The sequence below is a fragment of the Mobula birostris genome, chromosome 32 (assembly GCF_030028105.1).
Source record: "Mobula birostris isolate sMobBir1 chromosome 32, sMobBir1.hap1, whole genome shotgun sequence".
Taxonomy (NCBI): Eukaryota; Metazoa; Chordata; class Chondrichthyes; order Myliobatiformes; family Myliobatidae; genus Mobula; species Mobula birostris.
The window spans coordinates 19595213-19618505 of NC_092401.1; the positions used below are offsets into that span (position 1 = coordinate 19595213).

Here is a 23293-nt window from a genome sequence, read left to right on the forward strand (position 1 = left end):
TTGTTTGTTGCTACAGATGCCAGTATCTGCAGACTCTTGTGTCTCCTCCTTACTGCAGGCAGGACATAAATTCAAACCTGTCTCCCCGTCTCCCTTTGTTCTCCTTGACATGCTTTATACTTTATTGTCGCCAAACAATTGATACTAGAGCGTACAATCATCACAGTGATATTTGATTCTGTGCTTCCTGGTCCCTGGAGTACAAATCGATAGTAAATATTAAAAATTTAAATTATAAATCATAAGTAGAAAATAGAAAAATGGAAAGTAAGGTAGTGCAAAAAAACGGAGAGGCAGGTCCGGATATTTGGAGGGTATGGCCCAGATCTGGGTCAGGATCCGTTCAACAGTCTTATCATAGCTGGAAAGAACCTGTTCCCAAATCTGGCCGTATGAGTCTTCAAGCTCCTGAGCCTCCTCCCGGAGGGAAGAGGGACGAAAAGTGCGCTGGCTGGGTGGGTCGTGTCCTTGATTATCCTGGCAGCACTGCTCCGACAGCGTGTGGTGTAAAGTGAGTCCAAGGACGGAAGGTTGGTTTGTGTGATGTGCTGGGCTGTGTTCACGATCTCCTGCGGCTTCTTCCGGTCTTGGACAGGACAACATCCGTACCAGGTTGTGATGCACTCTAGAAGAATGCTTTCTATGGTGCATCTATAAAAATTAGGGTTTAGAGGACAGGCCAATTCCATGCTAAGAAGCTCAGGAACTCCCACATTTGAATTCAGAGTACAATTCCAATGCAGTCTACAAGAAGTTTGCACGTCCTTCCTGTGAGTGCAAGGGTTTCCTCAGGGCACTCCAGTTAAAGTCCACAGTCCAAACCTGTACCGGCGAGTAAGTTAATTGGTTATTGTAGATTGTCCTGTGACTAGGCTAAGGTGAAGTAGGTGAGTTGCTGGGCAGTGTGGCTCATTGGCTTTGCAATGTATCACTTAATAAATAAAGAAAACGTTAAGTTGTATAACTCATCACCAGCTCCCTTGGCTCTCTGGTACCATCATACTGCATGTTATGGATGAATAAAGTCACCTCCAAATGATTATTTACTGTAATTTATAATATATTTTATGTATAGGCATCCGTTAGTCTCGTGAGGCCATAGATTTGCGCCTTGGAAGGTTTCCAGGGCGCAGGCCTGGGCAAGGTTGTATGGAAGACTGGCAGTTGCCCATGCTGCAAGTCTCCCCTCTCCGATGCTGTCCCAGGGAAGGGCATTAGGACCCATACAGCTTGGCACCAGTGTCATCATTTTTATGTATTTAAATATTTTATGTGAATGAGTAAGTGAGACCTCCGTTGGTCAGGATCGACCATGAATATTATGTTCTAGCTGTCTAGATACGCAAGCCTGGGCAGTACAATACGGAGAGTGAGCTGTTGCCTGTGTAGCGAGCTGTTGCCTGTGTAGCAAGCTCCCCCTCACCATGCATCTGATGAACCCAAAGGAACGGCAGAGACCGATACGGTTTGGTACCAGCAGCATTGCAGGAGTTGCCAGTCAGCGTTGAACTCAACGTAGGACTGCCTTACGGACTCCAGCTCCAGATTTTCCCCTTGGGGGTTTATTCCCGAAGCCTGCCCCATGAGCGGGTATAGCCGCAAGGCAGCGGAGGTTTGAGATCAGAGTTTTCCTTCTAGATGAGCAGCCAGCCATGGCTGACAAGCCCTGTCTGCCCGAAGTGACTAGTCCTAAGGTGCCAGTAACCTGCCTTCGCCCCTTCTCCTGTCAGTAGAAATGGTTCTGTCCAGCTTAGTAGGCCAGCAGCTGGACTTGGTTGTCAGAGACTATTTGAGGTACATGCCATTGGGAGCATTTAATAGGTAGTGGAAGCTTGTCCCCATTACCATCCCCGGCTATAACAACTTTAAGGACTGAACTACTGCCATAAAACAACACATTTTACAACATACACTCAGTGGCCAAATTATTAGGTACACCCACACACCTACTTGTTAATGAAAGTATCTAATCCGTCAGTCAGCAACTCAATGCATAAAGGCATGCAGACATGGTCAAGAAGTTCAGATGTTGTTCAGACCAAACATCAGAATGGGGAAGAAATGTGACCTAAGTGACTTTGATCGTGGAATGATTGTTGGTGCCAGACCGGGTGGTTTGAGTATCTCAGAAACCGCTGATCTCCTGGGATTTTCATTCACAGCAGTCTCCAGAGTTTACAGAGAATGGTGCAAGAAACAAAATAAAGCCACTGACTGCCAGTGAAAATGCCTTATTAATGAGAGCGGGCAAAGGATAGTGGCCAGACTGGCTCAAGCTGGCAGGAAGGCGACAATAACTCAAATAACCATGTGTTACAACAGTGGTGTGCAGAAGAGCATCTCTGAACGCACAACACGTCAAAACTTGAAGGGGATGGGCTACAGCAGCAGAAGACTGCCTACTTACACTGAGAGGCTACTTCATTAGGTACATGAGGTACCTAAAAGAGCAGCTACTCAGTGTAAGTCAGACATAATAAACCTGATTCTGAAACCTGACACCAATGCTTTCTGTCCAATTACCTCGCAAATCCTGGCCCTCTCAGTAACAGCATTCTGAGTCAAAACCTACGCTGTTATATATGACAAGTTTGAGCTGAGTTTCACAGCTGGGTTAAATCCTCCTATTCACCCGACTCTGCCAAGCCTCAAGTCACCTGCTGTTGAATTACCTTCTATCTTGCACCTTCACCTGAAGGAATGCAACTGTTCCAGAAGACAGCTCACCATCATCTTTTCATGGGTAGTTGAGGAAGGGCCATAAATGTCAGTCACAGCCCAGAAGTGAACTAAAGTGAATAAAATGCATATGAATCTTCTCAGCACGTTCTGCTTTCATTTCAGGTTCCCAGCATTTTCACTTTTAAAAATTTTCGCTCTGGCCTGTCTGTCGATGTCTTACCCCAGACAGATGGATCGTTGCTTCCATTTACGGGCTTGCAGCTGTTTGCTTTCTCTGCGCGCTTCCCTAATCGGCCGGTCTCGAACATGACACATTTGACAATTGCCAGCTGATCACATTAAACACGGCTCTTCCACTGCCAAATTTCATGGATGGATTCAGAACAATTCTCAAATCTAATCACTTTTGCTACAGTATAGATTTTGTTAAGTGGGTCTGTTCAGACTGAATTGCTGAGATTACCTTAAATAAGATGAAGCATAGAGAAGCTCAGATTGTTAATTATTATGTTAATGTCAATTGAGGTGGAAGCATTATCCTGATGTGACCAATTCAGTATTTTAATTGAATAAATGGGTCATTTATCTGGAAATGGCTGTTTATCTTGGAGAACTGTAAGCTGAGAAATGTTTGATGGGACCAGGGTTGTAGTCTGCCGCTGGAGGGTAAAGCAGTGCTCTTACAGCATGGAGGCAGCTCCTTGCTTCTGGTCAAGATGGTGTCGAGCTGCAGTCTCTATCGAGGTCATGGCTCAGATTTAGTTGTCTTTTAAGTTTGGAGGGATGGTTTCAGGGACAGGGATGTTGAAGAGTAAGGGTTCAGGTTAGGGTTAAGGGACAGCGATGTGGAGGAGTTAGAGGTCAGGCTGGAGACTAGTCTCCTCATTACTCCACACCCAGAGGTCAATGACATGGCGTGTGACAATGGACGTCCAGAGTCTAGGTGGTGTATGTGATAAATAAATGAATCTGAATCTGATTCTTCTAACCATCAAGCATCCGCCTTTACTGATACCATTTACCAGCACTTGGTCTGTAGTCCGCTCTTCCCTGGAGATTCAAGTCCTCGTCTAGATGCTGCTAAAATGTGACACACTCTTCCTCTGCCACCCCTCTAGGCAGCCCAAACTCCACCCAGCATCTAGTGAAACCTCCTCAAACTCCACCCAGCATCTTCTTGAAACCTCCTTACTCTTAAGCCTAAGCTCACTGATTAACAACACCTTTCCTCTGGAGAAAAGTTTACTGCTGTCGGCCCTGTCTATGCTACTCATAACTTTGTGTACTACACTGGGGAAACCCATCACAATAGTTAGTGGAGCCAACTTAAGAAAGCCACCAGGCAGCCTAGGAATAAGCTGCCTTGTGCCAGTGAAGAGCCTGGGGGCAAGGAAAGAGAAAACCACTGAGCGTGTTTGCATGAAACCTTGTCACAGGAAAGCAGCATCCATCATCAGGGACCCCCACCACCCAGGACATGCTCTCTTCTCGCTGCTGCCATCAGGAAGATACAGGAGCCTCAGGACTCACACCACTATGTTCTGGAACAGTTATTACCCCTCAACCATCAAGCTCTTGACCCAAAGGGGATAACTTCACTCAAATTCACTTAATCATTGAAATGTTACCTCATGTTTTTGATATTTATTGCTTTTTTTATTATTATTTCTTTCCTTTTGTATTTGCACAGTTTGAGTCTTTTGCACCTAGTTGAATGCCCAACTTGGTGCAGTCTTTCATTGATCCTATTATGGATTTATTGAGTATGCCCACAAGAAAATGAATCTCAGGGTTGTGTATGGCAACATGTATGTACTTTGAACTTTGAAGAGGAAGAATGTCAAGTAAGTTATTAAAGGAGACACAAGATACAAGGGCAAGAATTAGAAATCCCTTTTCCTCCATTGAGCTCAAAGTGTACAAGACAGCACGCTGTAAATTAAAAAGCAGACAGAGTCCCAATTTGGAGAATTCTAAAGAGAAAGTGTAGAGGAATAAACTATTAAATTTGTGAAGTTTATTCCTTGCTGTGCTTGAGACTTAAAGGCTATTAAATGAGTGGGAACTAACACATACTATTTTTAACATTCTCAACGAGGCCTGGAGATGACACTTGTTCTGTTAAAATAAACCTCGCACTTTACTAATGGAGGAAAATGGCAAAAGGAGCCAACCTCCAAGAGTTTAAAAATATCAAGATTCCCCGTCTTGGTTTATTTCTTGAAGGAAGGAAGTTGGACTTCTATCACATCTTGCACAACCTCAGGACCTCCCGAGGCTTTTTACACCCAATTAAGTAAAAAATAAATTTATTATGAAAGTACATATATGTCACCATGTACCATACAAACCCGAGATTCATTTTCTTGCTGGGATTAGCAAGGAAACAAATTAAGTATCTCTGGGGTGAAAGTGCTGCTTTATCATGGTGCACAGTAAACACCCACAATGTGACGATGGGCAAATGATCTGTTTTAGCGATAAACATCGTACAGAACACCAACCATGTGCGCTCTGGAAAGCAAGGGGATGACCAGGGTGAATGCCATGGAGACACAGGAAACTGCAGATTCTGGAATCTGGAGCAACTTGGAGCAGAAGGATCTCTGCAGGTCAGGCAGCACCTGTGGAAGGAAGTGCACAGTCAAGAGTTTTGGGTTGGAACTCCTCATCTGCACTGATGAAGGGTCTTGGCCGAAACGTCAGCTATCCATTACCCTCCATGGATGCCTCCTGACCTGCTAAGTTCCTTGAGTTTTGTTTATTTTTTTTAGCCTGTGCATCACAGGTGTTTTGGTTCTGACCTTACTGAACATCAAGCTGAGCTCCAACATATATACCCCCTATTCCCTATATTAGAAACAGGCCCTTCGATCCATCGACTCTGCACTGACCATCTACTGCTCATTCATGCTAATCCTAGATTAATTGCATTTTTGTAATCTCCCCGCTTTCCCTTCAACTCCAAACCATCATCCCAGAATTTACCACCCCCCTTGACTATTGGGCCAATTAACCCAACCAACGTGCACGGCTTTGAGCTGTGTTAGGAAACAGGGGCACCCAGAGGAAATCCTCATAGTCATGAGGAGAACCCACAAATACAACATGTGTTCTTGAGCTGCATTGCTCAAAGGTTTCAGAAAAAGCATTTTAAGAGAGCTGTATAAGGAGGCTGAGCAGTAGGATAAAAGAGATAACATATTTGTTTAAAATAATAGCTGCAGCTGTCTGGAATCGCCCTATTGTATTTCTTTATCCATTGAGTTACTTTCATTGGTAATTTTGATTAACAATTGTGTAATGGAGCCAGGTGGAGCGTGTGGCCAAGTGGTTAAGGCTTTGGTCTATGATCTGAAGGTCGCTAGTTCAAGCCTCAGCCGAGGGAACGTGTTGTGTCCTTGAACGAGGCACTTAACCACACATTGCTCTGCGACGACACCAATGCCAAGCTGAATCGGCCCTAGTGCCCTTCCCTTGGACAACATCAGTGGCGTGGAGAGGGGAGACGTGCAGCATGGGCAACTGCCGGTTTTCCATACAACCGTGCCCAGGCCTGCGCCCTGGAAACCTTCCAAGGTGCAAGTCCATGGTCTCATGAGACTAACGGATGCCTATAAATGGAGCCAGAGCTGAAGGTGAGTGACCTCATCTCTCATAGTTTTTGGTCCTTTACATCCCTCTAAGCATCTCCCTGGAGAGTCAGCGAGATAAAGGGCGTGGTTTGCATGCCTCCAATCGAAAGACCAGGAATAATTGATCCCGTGTTGTCCTAATCACAGCCTTGTTCTCTCTCTCTCTCTAGGAGGCACCTATGAGGTGAAGCAACACAGTTTCTTCAAAGACCTGGACTGGAATAGCTTGTTGCGACAGAAGGCTGAATTCATCCCGCACCTGGAATCTGAGGAAGACACCAGTTACTTTGATAGCAAGTATCTTTCCCAAGGGCGGAGGGCAGGGATGGAGCTGGAGGGAGGGATGCTGAGGCCGGAACATATAAACGTTTTGAGATTTTGTTAATACCTGGCAACACTGATCTGGGGGCCACTGTTCTGCTTGGAGAGATTTAGAGTGTGGGTGACTTCACCTACAAGGAGAACATTTTTTTTCCATAACTATTCTCAGTACAGCTCCAGCACCTGTGAGGTAGCTGGAAGAGCTGGAGCATGATGGGGAGGATGCCGTAAAGAATCTGGGAAATACTGGGCAGGGTGGGGCTGGTGGGAGAATGGAGGATTTCACCCCAGCTGTCTATCTACTCTCCCATCCCTTTTAGCTCTATACCCTTCTTTCCTTTCTTTGTATTTTCAATATCTCTCTGTCCTCTTCCTCCCCCATCCTGTCATGCAATCTTCTTTCTCTCACTGATCTTCTTCTGTTTCTTCTTACTTCCCAGTCTCCTTTTTATCTCTGCTTTGCATCTCTCTCTCTACCCCCCCCACTTTCCCTCTCCCACTCCAGTCCCGATGAAGGGTCTTGGCCGGAAACACTGACTCTTTAATTCCTCTTTATTGATGCTGCCTGAGCTGCTGAGTTCTTCCAAGAGTTTTGTACGTTTTATCCCTTTCCTTCTGTCTCCTCTCCCCCACTCTTTTCCTCTCTCTTTCCGCTTCTCACTTTCCTTTTCCTCTAACCCATACCCCTCCTCTTTCCTGGCCCTTCCTGGTCTCTCCTGCAATCTCCTCTCCTCCTACCTCTCTAACCCTGTCTCTTCTCCCTCTAACCTCTCGTTCTTTCTCTCTCTCTCTCTCCCTCTCTAACCGCTATCTGCGTAGCTCGCTCTGATCGATATCACCATGTGAATTCCTACGATGAGGACGACACCAACGAAGATGAGCCAGTAGAAATTCGCCAGTTTTCCTCCTGCTCCCCCCGCTTTATTAAGGTATTTTACATAGATCAGATCCCCTGCTCGCTTCCCTGTAACCCCACGGGAGTTGAGACAACAAGTGTGCGATGCCAGGGCAGTGAAGTGTCCATTAATCTGAAGTTTTGTATCTTATGATGTAAAAGGAGGCCATTCAGCCCATTGACTCTATACCAGCTTCAAATTGGGATGTGAGAACAAAGATAAAAAATAAAAATAAAGGCATCCATTAATCTTGTGAGACCATGGTTCTACGCCTGGAAAGTCTTCACTCTCCAGGGCGCAGGCCTGGGTAAGGTTGTATGGAAGACCAGCAGTTGCCCATGCTGCAAGTCTCCCCTCTCCACAACACCGATGTTGTCCAAGGGAAGGGCATTAGGACCCATACCGCTTGGCACCAGTGTCATCACAGAGCAATGTGTGATTAAGTGCCTTGCTCAAGGACACAACATATTGCCTCGGCTGGGGCTCGAACTCACGACCTTCAGATCGCTAGTCCAATGCCTTAACCACCTGGCCACATGGTTAAAATAAAGATTAGTTTTATTTGTCACACATGGCATTTGCATGAAATCAAATCAATGAGTGTTGTGCTGGGCCAGCTTCCTGCACCAACATAGCTTGCCCGAAGCTCGCTAACGCTGACCCGCATGTCTTTGGAATGTGGAAGGAAACCACAGCACTTAGAGGGAAACCTCGTGGTCACGGGGAGAACACGCAAGCTCCTTACAGACAGCGGCTGAATGGAATCGCCGTCGCTGGTGCTGTAATAACATTGTGCTAATCGCTCCGCTAACGCTCTGCCCACGGAAACTGGAGCACCCGATTTAAAACCAACATAGTCATACGGAGAACGTGCAAACTCCTTACAGACGGCAGTGGAACTGAATCCAGTGGATTGCTGGTGCTGTAATAGTGTTGCACTAACCACTATGCTACCGTGCCGCTCTGCAGAAACTGGAGCACCCAGCGGAAGCCCACAATGTCACAGGGAGAACAATCAAACTCCACACAGACAGCCCCCTCTTCTCAATACTGTCATCAGGAGCCTAAAAACCCACACCTCAAAGTTGAATGACATCTTCCCTGCTGAGCCTTAATTCCACCTCGGTCTTTATTTCCTTTTCTCTTTCTCAACTTACACTGGTGTTGTTATGTTTATTTTGCTGCATAAGTTATGTGTGATTTATCTTAATTTAAGTTTAGCTTAATTTGCTTATGTTTATCATGTTAGTAATGTACTCTGCCGCTGCAGAAAGCTGATATTCATGGCATTTATGCTGTGTGCAAACTTGATCTTGAACCCTGAGGGCAGGATTGAACCTGGCTCGCTGGAGCGGTGAAGCAGCTCCGCCAGCTGTGCTACTGATTGCCTGGCCCTGCAGTTACCAAACCACGAGAGCAGGTTGGAGCTGCATCATCAGACCCGGCTGGTTTTGGAGAGGGGTCAGCCTAGGATTGGGAGCTGGTGAATAACTTTCCAACCGCGGGCAAACAAACACTCGCTGCCTCAGTCCGAGAGGTCACTCAAACTCCTCCAATCAGCAGATCCCAAATGAGTGGGAGAAAACGTCCCTTCTGCAAAACAGATGCTTCCTGCACATTCAGTTCCAAAACTTCCATCAGGGACAGACACTGAAGCATTCCCCCTGTCTTTTTGAACAATTTATCGTCGCACAACATGGAAACCGGCCCTTTGACCCGGCCCTTTGACCCATTATACCAATGATTGTCCGTTGTATCTGGTAATGACAGTTAGATTTGTGCGGTCTGCTGTTATGAGCTGCATGAAGACACCAGTGCAGGAGAGTTTTTAATGTGGAAAGGCCATTGCACTGGAACAGTTCCACTCCCTCAACCTCAGAAGTCTAGGTCCGTGCCTTATAGGTAGCAGAGAGATTCCAACACTTGCTGCAGGAAAGCCAAGCATTTCTCATAATCAGGTATAAGCCCCACTGAGAAGCGAAAGATGAGTAAAATGGATTAGCCTCCCTGTTACTCCCCCGGCAATGCATTCTGCCCAACAACGGCAATGCTTACATTTTTAATCCTACCCCTTGAGTTGAATGACTCACCAGGCCATTTGAGAGGGCAGTTACAAGTCAAACACATCACTGTGGTCGTCGTGGCTATCCCTCGAGGTCGAGGATGATGGTCTTCGTTCTGAAGAAGTGGCCCACAGAGTGAAGTCGCCTGTCTGTGTATTTGTTTAACGTGTACTTGATGTTGCACTCCAAGAAGCACACGACACTTCACAAATCAACCAACTGATTCCAATGGCATGGAAACCAGGACGATTGGAGCTAATGGATTTGTTGCAGCCTTCATTTGCCTTCACAGCCGTTGAGTTCGAAGTAACGTCGTCCGCCTGTTTCACCGTTGAGTTCTTGGTTGGATTGTCCTTTGTCAGGGACCTCACCCTCGACCTTACCGCCATGGGTGACCCTACCAGGAGCATAGCTCCAGACGGCATCGCTCTCGGGATCTCAGGACCACACAAGCTTCTCCACCACGACAAGGTGACAATCCATGGAGAAGATTACTTTGGTACTGGAGTCCAGTACAGGCCACAGCTTGGTAAGGACGGCAGATTTTGTTTCTCAAGCGGTGTTGCTGAATCAGTTGGGCTTTTCCACCGACAAGACTGCAGTGCCATGGCCTGTGTTATTGATGGCAGCTTTTTGCTTAACATTTATGTAATAAAAACATTAAATTTAAATTTCCAGTTGCTGAAGTGGAATATCCACATCCCAGATGTTTAATTGAGTTTGTGAATGGGGTGGAAAGGGATAATAAATCGGCCATGATTGAAAATTTGTTGGACTGAATGGCCTAATTCTGCTCTTCTGTCTTGTGGTCTTATGGTGCTATCCCTCACTCTAATCCATTCTTAAACAAACCACTTTCCTCAGCTGGGTTCCAGGCTGCACTGACACCTTCAGGTCAACAGTTGTACTGCACCTCCTGCTACCTGTCTCATCACGATCCTCTGTGAAGTTTTCCAAGGCTTTCCTGCCCCATCAAGTGCTACTCATCCAGCCTGTCCTCACCCATCTATATTGACTTCCTATCCTGCATTTTGATTTTAAAGCTTCTCATCTTCCTTTGATTTTTCTGTGATCTTATTTTGCCCCATCCTCTTCTCATTACTGCCATCAGGGAGGCGGTACACCAGCCTGAAGACTTAGTATTTTAGGAACAGCTTCTTCCCCTCCACCATCAGATATCTAACTGGTCTATGAGTTCCTGAACAGTATTTTATTCCAATTTATTTATTATTGCAACTATTTTTATGTCTTGCATTGTATCCTGTCACAAAACAATAAATTTCATGACATGTATCAGTGCTAATAAACCCGATTCTGATCCTAACCTCCCTCAGCCCAGGTAAGAGCACTACATTCGATCAACCATTGGAAGCCAGGCCTTCCACAGCCCAATGCCTTCTGCTCTGAATTTCCCCTCCTGAATCCCAGCTACTTCCTTCATCCCAAAGCTCATTCCTAGGAGGCACTTGACTCAATACCCCCTTCACATCAAGTTACACCTGATTTTGCTTTCCTCCAGGTGCCTCACATTTTTGTTGTAATATTCCAGTCCCAGACCAGAAAAAAATATAGTGAAACATAATTTTCTAGAAATATATACTTCTTGCAAAAGGAGTGATAGTGTAAATACCCAAGGTGAGGAGAGTTGCATTTAGATAGCAGCTTTTCCAACCTCTAGATTTCCTTGACTTGCAGCCAATTGCTCACTCGCTCAGTCACTGTTGTGATAGTGGAAGTTTGGCAGCGAAGATGTGCATTGCAAGCGCCCATAATTATTTTGTTTGGACATGGAGTATAGATGTCACTGGCAAGGGGTACACTTGGTATATTTGTAGGACGAACAAGGCTTATAAAAGGTATCCACCAAAGGTATCCACCCTCCTTGGAAGTTTTCATGTTTTATTGTTTTACAATATTGTATTGTATTACAACAATACAATATAAACATTGTATTGTTTTACAACAGTAGAATTAATTTGGCTTTTTTGACTCTCCAACAGAAAAGACTCTTTCATGTCAAAGTGAAACAGATTTCTACAAACTGGTCTAAATTTATTACAATTTATTAAACACAAAATAATTGATTGCATAATTACTCACCCCCTTCAAGTCAGTATGTAGTAGCTGCACCTTTTGCAGTAATTACAGCCTTGAGTCTGTGTGGATAGGTCTCTATCAGCTTTGCACATCTGGACACTGCAGTTTTTCCCCATTCTTTTTTATGAAACTGCTCAAGCTCTGTCAGATTGCATGGGGATCATGAGTGAACAGCCCTTTTCAAATTCAGTTCCTCGTATGATAACCCTTTCATTCCTGGAATTATCCTTGTGAATCTCCTCTGGACCCTCTCCAATGCCAGCACATCTTTTCTTAGATGAGAAAACTAAAACTGCCCAAAACTGTTCACAATACTCAAGGTGAGGCCTCACTAATGCCTTATAAAGCCTCAGCATTACATCCCTGCTCCTGTATTCTAGACCTCTTGAAATGAATGGTATCATGGCATTTCCCTTCCTCACTACTGACTCAACCTGCAAGTTAACTTTCAGGGTGTTCTGCACAAGGACTCCCAAATCCCACTGCATCTCAGATTCCTGTATTTTCTCCCCATTTAGAAATAGTCCGCACATTTATTTCTACTACCAAAGTGCATGACCATGCATTTTCCAACATTGTATTTCATTTGCCATTTTCTCGCCCATTCTCCTAATCTGTCTAAGTCCTTCTGCATCCTACCTGTTTCCTCAACACTACCTGCCCCTCCACCAATCTTCATATCATCTGAAAACTTGGCAACAGAGCCATCTATTCCATCATCTAAATCATTTATGTACAGCATAAAAAGAAGTGGTCCCAACACCAATCCCTGCCGAACACCACTAGTCACTGGCAGCCAACCAGTCAAGGGTCCTTTTATTCCCACTCGCTGCCTCCTACCAATCAGCCAATGCTCTAACCATGTTAGTAACTTTACTGCAATACCATGGGCTCTTAACTTGGTAAGCAGCCACATGTGTGGCACCTTGTCAAAAAATCTCACATTTCTTTGCCACTCTCCCATAAAGCTGTGACTGGTGCAGCACCCAGCAACAGTTGTTGTATGCGCAGTCGCTCCCATCTCAGCCACTGAAGCTTGTAACTCCTCCAGAGTTGTCATAGGTCTCTTGGTGGCCTCCCTCACTTGTCCCCTCCTTGCATGCTCACTCAGTTTTTGAGGACAGCCTGCTCTGGGCAGATTTACAGCTGTGCCATATTCTTTTCATTTAATGATGATTGACTTAACTGTACTCCAAGGGATATTCAGTAACTTGGAAATTTTCTTGTATCCATCTCCTGACTTGTGCTTTTCAATAACCTTTTTATAGAGTGGCTTGGAATGTTCTTTTGTCTTCATGGTGTAGTCTTGGCCAGGATACTGACTCACCAGCAGTTGAAACTTTCAGATACAGGTGTATTTTTACTACAGTCAACTGAAGCACCTTGACTGCACACAGGTCTCAAAAACCAGATCCCATTTAACTAATTATGTGACTTCTAAAACCATTGGCTGCACCAGTGATGATTTGGGGCGTCATATTAAAGAAGGGTGAATACCTATGGAATCAATTATTCTGTGTTTTCTATTTGTAATTAATTTAGATCACTTTGTAGAGATCTGTTTTCGCTTTGACATGAAAGAGTCTTTTTCTGTTGATTAATGTCAAAAAGGCCAAATTAAATCCTCTGTGATTCAATGTTGTAAAATAATAAAACATGAGTACTGTATATTCTTCAAAATATTCGTAACATTATGTCATGGGGGTGAATACTTTTTATAGGCACCGTAGATGTCACCGGCAAGGGGTACATTTGGTACTTTCATGGGGTGTAGTTGTCATTGGCAAGAAGTATATTTGGTACAGTCATAGAGCAATACAACATGGAAACAGGCCATTCAGCCCAACACATCCACGCTAACCAAGGTGCCCACCTCATCTAGTACCATTTGCCTATATTTGGCCCATATCTCTCTCAACATTTCCCATCCATGTACTCATCCAAATGTCTTTCGTTATTGTACTTTTACTGGCAGCGTGTTCTACTCAAGCTTCACACTTTAAGTGAAGTTGCTCCTCAGATTCAGATTTAATTATCACCTGTACATTGAAACATAATATTTCCTCTCTCTCCATCAATCTATGTCCAAAAATTATAATTTTTGATAAGTTTTTCCTGGGGAAAAAGACTCTGCTTTCACCCTGTCTACACGCCCTCATGATCTTGTGCACCTTTCTAATGCCACCTCTCATTCTCCTGTGTTCCAAGGAGTAAAGTCCTAGCCTACCCTGAATGGTAGTGAGGGAGGAGGTGTAGGGGCAGGTGTAGCACTTGTTGAAGGTCAGTGGGGGGGACGAATACGGACAAGGGAGTGGCGTAGGGAGTGATCCCTGCAGAAAGCAGAAAGTGAGGGGTGGGGAAGAGGGAAAAATGTGGTTGGCGGTCCATTCAGGGCCCCAAACAGTCCTCCCGGGTCAGGCAACACTTCACCTGTGAGTCGTTTGGGGTCATATACTGTGTCCGGTGCTCCCAGTATGGCCTTCTGCATATCGGTGAGACCCGATGTAGGTTGGGAGACTGCTTCACCAAGCACCTACACTCCGTCTGCCAGAAAAAGCGGGATCTCCCAGTGGCCACCCATTTTAATTCCACTTCCCATTCCCATTCTGATATGTCTATCCATGGCCTGCTCTACGGTTGCAATGAGGCCACACTCAGGCTGGAGGAACAACACCTTATATTCCAACTGGGTAGCCTCCAACCTGATAGCATGAACATCGACTTCTCAAACTTCCGGTAATGGCACCCGTCTTCACCATTTCCCTCTCTCACCCTATCTCCTTACCTACCCATCACCTCCCTCTGGTGCTCCTCCCCCTTTTCTTTCTTCCATGGCCTTCTGTCCTCTCCTATTAGATTACCCCTTCTCCAGCCCTGTATCTCTTTCACCGATCAACTTCCCAGCTCTCTACTTCACCCCTCACCACCTCCCGGTTTCACCGATTATCTTGTGTTTCTTCCTCCCCTCCCCCCCCAACCCCTAACTCTGAACCCTCACCTTTTTTCCTCCAGTCCTGATGAAGGGTCTCAGCCAGAAATGTCGACTACTCTTTTCCATAGATGCTGCCTGGCCTGCTGAGTTCCTCCAGTATTTTGTGTGTGTGTCTTGGCAAGAGGTACTTTTCTGGGTAGCAGCACAGCATCTGAAAGCACAGCTAATGACCCCCTTTCCAGTAGCAGGGTGACCTAAACTGTGCACAATATTTCACGTGCGGTCTGACCGATGGCTTATTGATCCCTGATAAGCCTGGAATTAAGGAGGCCTTGAAGAGTCACCCAAATTGGTATGTCTGGAATCACATCGGCAGGGCTTATTAATAGACCATCAATGGCATATTCTGTTAGTGAAGCTGATGGAATTTTACAACAATCTGATGTTTTTTTGGCTGTCCCTGAGACTAGTTTTTGCTTTTTAATTCCATCTACATCCAACAGTACCTCCTGTACCTTATAAAGTGGCCACTGAGTGTATGTTCGTGGTCTTCTGCAGTTGATGCCCACCCGCTTCAAAGTTCGATGTGCACAGATGCTCTTCTGTACTCCATAGTTGAAATGCTGGGATAATGTCGCCTTCCTATCAGCTTGGCCATTCTCCTCAAACCTCTCGTTTTCCCCAAGAGATCTGCTGCCCACTGAATGTTTTTTTGTTTCTCTGTAAATTCCTGAGACTGGTGAGTGTGAAAATCCCCGGAGATCAGCAGTTTCTGAGATACTCAAACCACCTCATCTGGCACCAACAATCATTCTATGGTCAAAGTCACTGAGGTCACATTTCTGCTCCATTTCTGCACCTCTTGACTGCGCCTGCATACTTTTATGCATTGCGTTCCTGCCGCATGATTAGCTGATAAGATATTTTCATTAATGAGCAGGTTATGTAGGTTAACCGAGTAAAGTGGCCCACTGAGTAAATTTAATTAATTTAAATTCTGAAGAGATTTGAGCCCCTGTGTTGCCACACAGCATAGAATTAGCCCCCCTTCCATCCCCTGGGCGTGCGCCAACCTCTCATGCACACAGATTCCGTTTGATGCTCAGCACATGACCATCAACTCCTCCCAGGTTCTAGCCCTCATCTACACATGAGGGTCATTAATTAACCTACAAACCATCATGTCTTTGGGACGTGGGAACAGAGAAACTGCACATGGAGAGCAACCAAGGTCAGTTTGAACCTGGTTCTCAGGGGCTGTGGGTCGGCCACTCTGCTTGTCGTAGCGTGTCCTTTCTCCGTGGCTCTGGGTCAATAGTTTAGATTATTGGCGCTACACTGCACTGCTCTACCACTGCGACCTAATTGAATTCCGGTGACTTAGACTTTCTTCTGCCAGCTTTGCCAGTTCCACACCTGTTGCCCCCCACCCCCCACCTCCCTCCACGTGTGGGTGGAGGCAGCGAGAGTGGGTACTGCACTAACTCTGATTGCAATGTGTGCAGGTCTACAGCAGCATGGAGCGTTTGACTCAACACGAAGAACAGAAGGCCCCCGTGGTCACCAGGCGCAACCTCAATAAGCACAAGGAGGAGAAGAGTGAGGGTCTCGGTGCCCTCGGGACCCGGGACAAGAGCGAGGGTCTGGGTGCCCTCGGGACCCGGGACAAGAGCTGGAGGACAAGCTCTCCGGAAATGTGAGTCGCCCAGCCGTGTTCTTCCCCCTTGGCATTCAGCCTGTTCTTTGCCCTGTAGCTTTTCCTAAAGATCAGCTTTGCGAAATTGCATTATTTGTATCAAATCAAATCAGTGAGGATTGTGTTGGGCAGCCCACAAGTGTTGCCATGCTTCCAGTACCAACATAACATGTTTTCAACTACTAACCCTAACACGTATGTCTTTGTAATATGGGAGGAAACCAGAGCATAGGGTCACAGCGAGGACGTACAACCACTTACAGACAGTGGTGAACATCGAATCTCCATCTCACAGCTGGTGCTATAAAGCATTACATGAACCATTATGCTAACCATCCCATCGCCCCTAACAGATCCCACTCCCCAGGATTCTGTAACCTTTCTTAACCTGCCCTTCCACTTTCAACGATCTGTGCTCACAAATATATGTCCACATCGCTCTTCCTTTACCCTGCGTCCTAAGCTGTGCCCCCTCAATCTTCTTTCCAAAATGTAGCTCTTTGCTAAAGTTCAGATCCCTCTGTGTCACGTGACATCAATACCCACCTCCCCCTCAGATCCACAACCTTCTGGATTACTGATTCTCTCCAGATTCACTATCTCCATCATCAACAGCCGTACCATCAGTTACCTGGGCTTTAGGCTCTAGAAATGTCTTCTTAAATTCAATCTCAATCAATCTCAATCTCAATCTCAGTCTCAATCTCAATATGTCTCTCTCTCTCTCCCCCCCATGACACTCTTAACGCTCTCTCTAACTCTCATCGACATCTTCGTCTGTCTGTCTCCCTCTACGTATATCTGTCTCTCCCTCTTTGTATATGACTTTCTCTCTTTCCCTCGATCTCTTTCTGTCTCTCCCTTCCCCCTCTCTTTCTCTCTCTCCCTCTCTCTCTTTCTCTGTCTCTCTCTCTGTTTCAGTCTCTACCGGTCTCTGCCTATCTCTATTGTTCTCTCTACCTCACTCTTTTTCTCCCCATTGTCTCTCACCCATCTCTTTCCCCTATCTCTCCCTGCTCTTCCCCACTCTCTCTTCGCCCTCAGTCTCACCTCCTTCCCCCTCTCTTTACCCTCCACTCTCACTCTCTCACTCTCTCCTTCTCACTTTCTCCCCCTCTCTCTCACCCCCTTACTCTCCCTCCATTCTCTCCCCCTCACTCTCTCCCCCTCACTCTCACCCCTCACTCTCTCCCCCTCACTCTCTCCCCCCTACTCTCCGCTCACTCTCTCCCCCACACTCTCTCCCCCCATCTCTCTCACACTCATTCTTTCTCTTTCCCTCTCCCCTTTTCTCCTCTCTCGCTCTATTATGTTCTCTCTCTGTCTCTCTCTCCCACCCCCCCACACCACCAAATATAATTCCATTCTATCTATTAATGATGACACAGTGTGACTTGTTGTCCATTGGACTGATGAGTGATTTCCACTGTTTGTCCAAAGGTCTCTTCAAAATTATTGGAATATTGTGGGAAGTTTGAGTAGACTTTGAGAGGTGAGAGCAGTTGATTCTGATTGTGGCTAGGGCTGTCCTTTCTCTCTTTGCTATTTTTACATCTCTTTCCCCAACCCCCCCCCCAACCTGAACCCCCCCCCACCCAAACCCACCCTCAAACCCTCTCCTCACATCCCCACCCCTCCACACTCCACACATAACCCAACCCTCCCCGCCATACACCCCCTCCCCCATGCATGCTGTCATTTCCAGGAAGCGCCTCTCAGCCTCCGAGTCCTCGTACGGGGAGAGCGACTCCAGCCCGCCACTCACCGTACGGAGACGGTTCTCTGCCCTCATGGACACCCACAAGTTCGCCGCGCCCCTCGAGGACAACACGGAAGTGACGCACAAAAACCAGGCAGTGCAGACAGTGGCGCCCGTCCTGGACCAAGGCAGCCAGTTGGAGCCACAGCGGAAGGAGGCGGACGGGCAGAGCCCCCTCGGCACGGGGAATGCCGGCAGCAGTCCGACGTTCCCAAGTAGGTCCCTGGGAATGACTGATGCAGGGTCGGTTTATGGGAAAATGTTTCACAGGGAAGGTCTGGCACTCACACGAGACACACAAAATGCTGAAGGAACTCAGAGGGTCAGGCAGCATCTATAGGTGGGAATATATGGTCGATTTCATAAGTGCTGATGAAGGCTCTTGAGCCGAAACGTCGACTTTTTAATTTCCCTCCATAGAAACTGCATGACCTGTTGAGCCCCTGCAAGATTTTGGACCGTAAGACATACTCTCAGGAGCTACTTTATTAGGTACACCTGTACACCGGCTTGTTAATGCCAATATTGAATCAGCCAATCATGTGGCAGCAACTTGATACATTCAAACATGGTCAAGAGGTTCTGACCAAACATCAGAATGGGGCAGGAATATGATCTATGGGACTTTGACCATTGGCGCCAGAGGGGGTGGCTTGAGTAACTCAGAAACTGCTGATCCCCCTGGGATTTTCACGCATAACACTTTCCAGAGTTTACTGAGAAATGACATGAAACACATAAAACATCCAGGAGTGGCGGTTCTGTGGGTGAAAATGAGATCAGAGGAGAGTGGCCAGACTGGTCCAGACTAACGGGAGGGTGACGGTAACATAAACAACCGCAGGTTACAACAGTGCACCTCTGAATGCGCATGTCGAACCTTGAAGTGGATGGACTCCCGCAGCAGAAGACCACGAACATACACCCAGTGGTACAGGAGGTACTACTAAACTGGCCACTGCTTGTAGAAGCAGAATTAGGCCAATCACCCCATTAAGTCAGCTCCAGCTGATTTATTTTCGCTTTTAACCCTATTTTTCTGCCTTCTCCCTGTTACGTCTGGCGCCTTTACTAATCAAAAATCTTTCAACCTACACTTTAAATATACCAGATGACAGATTCACCTCCCTCTGGTTAAAGGAATTTCTCTTTATCTTAATTCTAAAGGGATGTCCTTGTACTCCGAGGCTGTGCCCGCTGGTCCTATATTCCCATGCTATGCAAAAATCCTCTCTACATCAGCTCTATCTTGGCCTTTCAATGTTCGGTAGATTTCATTGGATTTCCCCCTCATTCATTTTAACTCCAGTAAGTATAGGCAGGGTGTTAGTTATTAGAGACTAACCCTAATGTGGTCCTAATTATTAATTGGCCTTGCTGGTAGTTAGGGCTTAGTCAAAATAAACTTTTTCAATGTGAAAATAAATGTATTTACCCTGTTAGATGTTTATGTTAGTGTTGGAACATCCCGCTAACAGAAACACTCATTTTGTGTGTGCTGCTCCAAGGTTTCCAGCAGCTACAGAATCTCTTGTGTTTGTGACATTTACTCATCATTGTTTAGCCGGTGAAAGATTAGATAGGATAAACAGTGTGGAACGAGGCCATTCTGCCCAGCCAGTCAATGCTGGTGTTAGATTCCAGCACCTATAGTATGGCAATTACTCACCGTTATCACAGTCCTTCAGCCTATCAATGTTTAACAGTGTAGAAACAGGCCATTCTACCCAGCCAGTCAATGCTGGTATTTCTCAGTGTTTTGTGCTTCCAAAGGTGAAATTGATGTTGAAGCTCCAGTCAAACCTCCTGCAGGATCTATAAGAATTACCCTCTGACCTCCCCCCCCCCACCCCGTCTCCTGCTTGTCTCGCCTCCCCCGAGTGAATTCATGGGCAGCACACTGCAGAGATTCCAGCCTGGCCTCGGGTGCTGTCTAAGTGGAGTTGGCACTTTCTCCCTGTGACCACAGTGGGGAGGGGTTGATGAAACTCCTTCTGATTTATCTGCCTCGGAGCTGCCAGCTTCACTCTGTTATTGAAAGGTAGCCCTTCGAGCTACAGTACCTTTTCCTGCGCACTCACCCTCCCGTCTACCAGCATCAAACTGGTTGGTTTTCCTTGCTGCTATATGGTGGTGAGTGGGAGGGGCGATGGAGGAGCTAGTGGGCCATAGGTGCGGTTGGGAGGGGACTCGAGGAGACAACAGAGGGAAGCAGATGATGGAATCCGGAAAGGTCCGGATGGTGGGCAGATGGGAACAATGGGGCTGGGGACGAGAGCCAAGTAGGTGGAGGGTGTGAGCGTTTAGGCAAGGGGAACTGCGGGCTTGAGGGGAGGTGAGTGGTGTGGGAAGAAGGGAATGAGTGGGAAGACCTGAGCGGATCAGGATCAGAAGGAAAATAAGGAACGTGGGAGGGTTATCAGAAAAGGCAGAACTCAATGCTCATGCCATTGGGTTCGAATGTAGAACATAGACCAGTACAACTCAAAAACAGGCCCTTCAGCTCATCATGTTGTGACAAACTAACAAAACTAGTGTTTAAACATCTAAATATCCCTTTTGCCTTCACAAAGTCCATATTCCTCCGTTCTCCATGTATTCATGTGCCTATCTAAGAAACTCTTAAATGCCTGTATTGTATTTCCATCTACTACCATCCCTGGCAGTGCGTTCCAGGCACCCACCTCTTGTTCTTCAAATTTCCTTTGAAGTTACTCCCCTCACCTTTAATGTGTGCCCTCTAGTATTAGACATTTCAACACTGGGAGATCGATACCAACTATCTACACATCTATGCCTCTCATATTTTGCAGTATCTACACAAGAGATTCTGCGCCTGCTGGAAACGTTGGGCAACACACACCTCTATCATGTCTCCTCTCAGCCTCTACCTCTCCAGAGGAGACAACTCAAGTTTGTCCAACCTCTCATTGTAGCACATTCCTGGTAATCCAAGCAGCACCCTGGTAAACCTCTAATGCGCCTTCCCCAAAGCCTCCACGTCCATTCTATTACGGGCGACCAGAACTGAATGCAATACTCCAGATGTTTATAAAGCTGCAATATAACCTCCAGACTCGGGAATTCAGTGCCTCAACTAATAAAGGCAAGCATGTCATATGTCCTCTTGCCACCCTGTCAACTGGGTTGTCGACTACCCAGGCAGAGTGTGAGTTGCTGCCCCCTTCCTTTCCAGTCCTGCTGAAGGGTCCTGGCCCAAAGTGCCATTTGTTTATTCCTCTCTATAGAAGCTGGCTGACTTGCGGAGTTTCTCCAGCGTTTTGTGTGTGTTGCTCAAAATTGCACAGTATTCTGTGACATAATCAATGCTGGGGTGTCTGGGCCATGCATATCTGAATATTAAACAAGTTCAGAGCTGAGGCATAAAACTTTGGGATGAGGAGAATCAGCAGATCAGGTTGGAAGATGGAGGAGGTAATCAGCCATGATCTTCTTGAGTGGTAGCACAGACTCAAGGGGCTGAATGGCCCCATGCTGCTCCTACGACCAGGGGAGTGAAATCCCATTAACCTTTCTCAATTGTGTTCCTCCAGCTGATCGGCCAGTGAAGTTGAGCGAACCATTGCCCAGTGTTACCAAGGAAACTGACCCGTCCTCCACAAAGGCCACCAGCGACCTGGCAGTGCGGAGAGCGCGTCACCAACAATTGTCCGGGGATTCGGCAGAGAAACGCACCTCCCGACCCGTAAACAAGGTCATCAAATCAGCTTCGGCCACTGCCCTCTCAGTCATGATCCCCGCAGGTACGGAATGGCAAACCAGTTCACCTCACCAGGGACATATTGTTGGGTTTGAGTTATAAGGAGAGACCGGATAGGCTGGGACTGCTTTCCCTGGAGGGGGGACCTTATAAAATCATGACCGGGCATAAATAAGATGGATGCTCACTGTCTTTTTCTCAGAGTAAGGGAGTCTCAAACTAGAGGGCATAAGATTATTGTGAGAGGAAAACAATTTAAGGGGAACCTAAGAGCAAGTTTTATTGAGGAAGAAGGTTGTGGGTGTATGAATCAAGTCTTCAGAATATCCAGAGTGATAGAGGCAGAAGCAATTAGTTTAAAGACATTTGAAGAGGTAGATGATAGGAAAGGTTTGGAGTTGTATGGGGCAATGCAGGAAAATGGGACTAGCTCAGGCAGGCAGCTCAGTGGGCATGGACAAGTTGATACAAAGGGCCTGTTTCCATGCTGTATAACTCTGACTCTGTTTGAGCCATGAGCCCTTGGAAAGTCTCTCCTTGCATTGGATCTTGCTCAGCTGTACAAAATATCCTGAGATAAATTAATGTTCCCACCGAAGCTGAGAAGGGTTCTGGGATGTTTCAAGTGATGGAAAATGTTCCCTGATATATCAAGCATCTTTCAAAGTGCCAGGATATATTCTAGGGTACGACAGAGACCTCACTGAGTGGTGGGAATTATACTGGGATATCTTTGCAATCTTATTGAATGATGCGGAGCAGTCTAGGAATACCTCAGAGGTCCAGAAATAATTTGGAATAAGAAATGGATTTAATGAGCTGTTATATTTTGTGGCTCCAAAACATAAAACTAATCAAAAGGAAACACAGAGCTGGGAATGAGTGTCTTAGTTTCACTTTTACTTTAAGCATGGCAAGCACATGTGACTTGGTGGTGTGATGACGTATCACATTCCCATACTTTTACATATAACTCATAATGAATTATTTAAACACAGAATGCTTTATCAAACAATAAATTTACTATATTACTCAACTATTACTGAATTATTAAATACAAAACATGAACTTTATCAAAATATTTTTGTGTTCTTAGGATAGGAAGAGGACAATTTTGGATATCATTCCTTTAAATACTTTATAAGAACTTAAGGTCTATTTAATTTTTCTCAAATTTAATTTCAATTTTGTTATCTTTCTTGAGAAATCATGACATGTTGATAAGGTCAGGGAACAGAATCAAAGCCGGTATTTCTTGTCCAGTGATTAAAAAAAATAAAATAATGGGCAGGTTGTGCCAGATGGGGTTGGGGGTTTCCTGGAGAGTTGGGGAAACAGTGGTACATAGATGATAGATGGAGGTAGATAACAATAAAGACAATGAGAAGCAGATGAAGCCAGGTGAGAGAGGATGGAGACAGCTGCCGGAAGCAAACGCGTAAGCAGGGACACAACCTCCCAACTGCATTTTCTTTGTAGCTGTTGCAATTT

General features: G+C 45.9%; 1 protein-coding gene across 1 annotated transcript in view; it reads left to right on the forward strand.

The window, feature by feature from the left end:
• Nucleotides 1–23293, forward strand: part of LOC140191074 (microtubule-associated serine/threonine-protein kinase 1-like) — a 127033-nt gene that overhangs the window by 79498 nt on the left and 24242 nt on the right. Inside the window, exons 17-21 of the mRNA XM_072248149.1 lie at nucleotides 6488–6610; nucleotides 7458–7567; nucleotides 16132–16322; nucleotides 18028–18296; nucleotides 21636–21845. Coding sequence (XP_072104250.1) covers nucleotides 6488–6610; nucleotides 7458–7567; nucleotides 16132–16322; nucleotides 18028–18296; nucleotides 21636–21845 — 903 coding nt within the window. The remainder of the gene's footprint in view (nucleotides 1–6487; nucleotides 6611–7457; nucleotides 7568–16131; nucleotides 16323–18027; nucleotides 18297–21635; nucleotides 21846–23293) is intronic.